Here is a 4,103-nt window from a genome sequence, read left to right as displayed (position 1 = left end):
CACAGAGCATATATTATAGTTACCTATGTAATAAACCATACCTTCGGTCGTTAGTACCTCAATAAAGCATCGTTTAACAAGCAGCTGTATACTGCATGTATTCAAAAACAAAGGGTATGTATGTATGCTCTGTTTTTTATTTTTATTGGCAATCAAACAATTAACCCGTTGAGAGGCATAAAGGAGACCTGGTCCCCTACTGTGCGGGGCGAAATTTTATACTCATTCAAGGTATTGTGGTGAATTTTAGGGATTGTTCTCGATTCGCGAGATGAAAGCTTTTGGGCTTCTGAATAAGCAATCGCATAATCTATAATAAAAATAAGGAAGTCGCTCAGCTGGGTACTTAATGCAGCGTGTAGGTAATGTAGGTAAATTAGGTCGTGTTCGCCTGAGTATGCTGTATGTACCTACTTGAGTACATATGCTTAATTATAGTTAGGTATGCGTAACCATTATGTGTTCATAGTAGACTTAAAAAGCTGAAGAAAATCGCAAGTTATTGTTATAATGTGTATTACCCATTAGGTACTTGTAGTCTGTACGTAAAACATTTTTATAATTAGATTTAGATTCCATCTTCATTCGTAAGTACTTTTTACGTAGATTATAAAACGTATTAAAAAGGACTCTCAGAGTAAGAAATAAAAATCAAAGACTTTTTGTAATTTATTTAATAAAAATCTCTTTTGACTTGAACACGATCACTAAATTACAGACAATTAAAGAAATATTATTTCATGTAACATTGAGATTATTTTACGTTGTATCAGTCGAGTTTAGAATAATATTAGTTACAAGACAGACTCCACTGACTGATATAAAGAAAATATACAATATCACTACCTATGTACATTGCTCTGGTCTCACGAAAACGGATAAATCAAAATATGTTCACTCTGCGCTGATAAAAGTTATTACCATCGATAATCAATGATTACTGTTTAAAAATGTACGCGACTGTATTAAAATCGCCCCTAATCAATTAGTTTCAAGAAATAACATCAGTGAATCGATATCCACATTACGGACTCATTTATATTGACGGCTGGCGTAGAGTGAAAGCAGATTTTATTTATGTATGTAATCAGCACGTATAGTAATTCCCATATGTCAAATCTGTACATGTAATGCCGGCGCTCCATTTGCCGCCGGCCCGCATACAAACGACGTTCACGCCGCGGCGGTAAACGTAATGGATCAATGACTTAATACCAAAATACTACGAAAGGCATGTATTCCAACACCAATATACCACATGAGATACATCCCACAATAAATACAAAACAAATTCGATATTTGACATTTTTTTTTTCATTTATTCAAAGTGACACTCAAGTACGACGATTGCATTTAAAATATTATAAAAGCATTACGACTGTGACTGTATAGGTACATTTATATCTATTTACATAAATTATAAACAAAGTAGTGCACCATGTTTTTCGCATGTATTTACAAATATACAACTATGTACTAACAATTATTAACAATATTTACCGAATGTGATTAACGTTTAAAACATTTATTAAACAAAATTTTACACGTTATTATATTTATGTTGAAATAAATAGATTGGACCTTACAATTTTTTGTAGCTCGGCTCATGAAATCGTATTTACACGACAATGCTTGTAGTGAGAATAGTGAAAGATGTCACTGTAATGTTATGTCAAGCACCATGGTTTGGGCAAAATCTGTAGCATTTTAGAACGAATTTTACTTAGATTGAATTATATCGATGTACTATCAAATATTTGTGATATAGAAAATGTCGCAGATAAATTCCAAATTGGTAGACAAAATTAAAATATTAGCTAAGATGGCAGCTCATATCATGTACAAAATCAGATTCTTCAACTTTGTCAGCCTTTTCATGTACCTATTAACTACTAAAAATTGATAAGTAACAACAATGTAGTCATTACGTTTCTATGAAACGATCGTTATAACAATACAAATAATTAATTTAGGCTTTTCTATCACTTCAACGTATACTCTCCCCGTTTCTCCTACAGTATTATTTGAATGTCCGTTCACTATATTTACACTGGGTACACCTAAGAACAGTTTGTCTTTGAGACTAGCTGAGGTGGCATTAACGATACTCGTACCTATTGTTGAAGTAAAATGGAATGTTTCTTTAAACGTTTCAAGTAACACAATGGTTCTTAGCTCGTTGTCGAACTACGTCACTGGTGGTGTCTACCGCTGGCCTGCGGTGTTGAGGAGTCCCTCTGAGGAGTTGGAGGCGGGAATGCCGAGGGGGACTGGCCCCTCAGCTCTGTGCTAGGGAATCCAGCGGCACCACCAGTTTTCCGTTGGAGTAGCTGTAACAAGGAAACTTTATTAAAATTACAAGAAAATTCTGGTACAAGTTTGAGGTTAGTTTGTTAAAAAGATGAGAATAAATGCAGTTAGATATTAGATTAGTATATTAATAAATTTATAAGTCAAGGGATGATAAGTGAGGGACAGTTTCCACGGGCGGGTGTCTCATTGTAGCACAAAACTATTCTCTGTGACGATACGCTGCGCGCCCGCTGCGAAACGAAACGTTTAAACTGCGTGTGAACGACGACTGAGAGTCATCACACCTCCGACGAATGGACAAAACTCGATTAAAACAATCCTTAAACCTAGCCGCCTCTGGCAACCTGTTGCGAACACGGTAAAACTTCGGCACTCCGTTACAAACTGATATTCTAGTCCGAAATATCGCAAGACACTCGCCGTTGGAGATGGTCCCTATGTAATAAGTAGTATCATTAACCTGTACGGTATAGTGGCTGTTCTGGATTTAGCTCTGCTTGGCCTAACCGCGTCATCTGCAACCAAGACATTTCAATGTGAACGGTTTTAAATTGTATATTCTTTTAATGAACGTTTGTCTTGGAGGATTAAAGGGAAACTTTCCGCTTGTTCATAGTTTATATCGTATCGAGGAGGTTTAATTAAGTGGTAGCGCACGCTATTGTCTCGGCTCTTGCGGAACAATACTTATCTTAAGTCGAAGTTAGCAGAAGTAATATCTACGATACCTTAATGAGGGAACTTTATATCGACTTCGTTAATCGTTTCTGACCTGGCCGGTTCTATCTGCTGTACCTTTATATTTTAAATAGTTTTGTTTGTATAAAATAAGATTGTTATGTGTATGACTGTGCTGTGTATGGTTGCGAAATAAAAGAAAAATAAAATTGATTGAAATCTCAATAAGAGACAAACTATGATATGGACGCGCACTTCCAATTCTATAATTGCATGAATATAGTTGTTATTAGTAGAAAGTATATTTAATCGAATGTTAGTATATGTCCAGCTAATTATATGAAGAAGCCAGTGTACTATCTGCCAGCAAAGTGGCATGTGTGTGGCGGAGAGCCTTACCATAGAGCGGCTAACATCGCTGTGAGAGGCACGCATCGCATTTGACGGGCTCGGCACGCCGCTTGCCCTGAGAGCCCTGCGAGCCGGACTTACGCCGGAAAGTGTACCTAACGAGCAGACCTGCAATGCAAAACGCCGCACCGTTAACAAAACAAACAACTAAACCAAAATGAAACAACAAACATAGAGCCACGCGCGCGCGTCCATCTGAAAAACGCCTATGGGCGGACGAAAGCGGGCCAAATAAAAAAAAAGGAATGATCCTCTCAGGGTTTTCATGACTTGATACCGCTAGTATTCATTCACGTTTTATGGCAGAATGAAACTCTATACTTTAAGCATTCTGTACTGGATTTATGACTACGTTGTGTTTCGTGATACGTCCTAAGGGGCGACGACGAATGTTTTGAGTATGTGCTTTATGTTTTAAGTTTAGTTTGAGCTAAATACAGAAGTAATAAACTCATTAAATAAAGTTCTATTAACAGCTATTGTAGTTTGCATGCATTAAAGAAGACTGAAAAATGTTTGTGTGTTCAAAATATGAAAAACTTACCAGTAAGCCCGGCTTTGTTGATGCTGTTAGAACTAGAAAACCCAGATATCTTCTTCCAAGCTTTTTTGTTCCAAAAGCCTGCTCGTTTTTGCGTCTCCGCAGCTGGAACTGCGCGGTGATGGGACATCTTTAGGGCATCGTAGACCGCATTCGTCTG

The 4,103-nt window shown here is 37.0% G+C and overlaps 1 protein-coding gene across 1 annotated transcript; it reads right to left on the bottom strand.

Annotated features, from left to right (window-relative positions):
- Window positions 1–651: 651 nt before the first annotated feature.
- On the bottom strand, window positions 652–4,054 carry LOC113507198 (the record flags this gene model as incomplete). The annotated part of the gene is made up of 4 exons (XM_026890060.1): window positions 652–2,330; window positions 2,774–2,828; window positions 3,391–3,510; window positions 3,947–4,054. Coding segments are annotated over 4 exons (324 nt in total), but the record flags the coding sequence as incomplete, so codon positions are not given.
- Window positions 4,055–4,103: the final 49 nt, after the last annotated feature.

This window comes from Trichoplusia ni, unplaced genomic scaffold, assembly GCF_003590095.1.
Source record: "Trichoplusia ni isolate ovarian cell line Hi5 unplaced genomic scaffold, tn1 tig00000985, whole genome shotgun sequence".
Lineage (NCBI taxonomy): Eukaryota > Metazoa > Arthropoda > Insecta > Lepidoptera > Noctuidae > Trichoplusia > Trichoplusia ni.
This window is presented reverse-complemented; position numbering and strand designations above follow the sequence as displayed.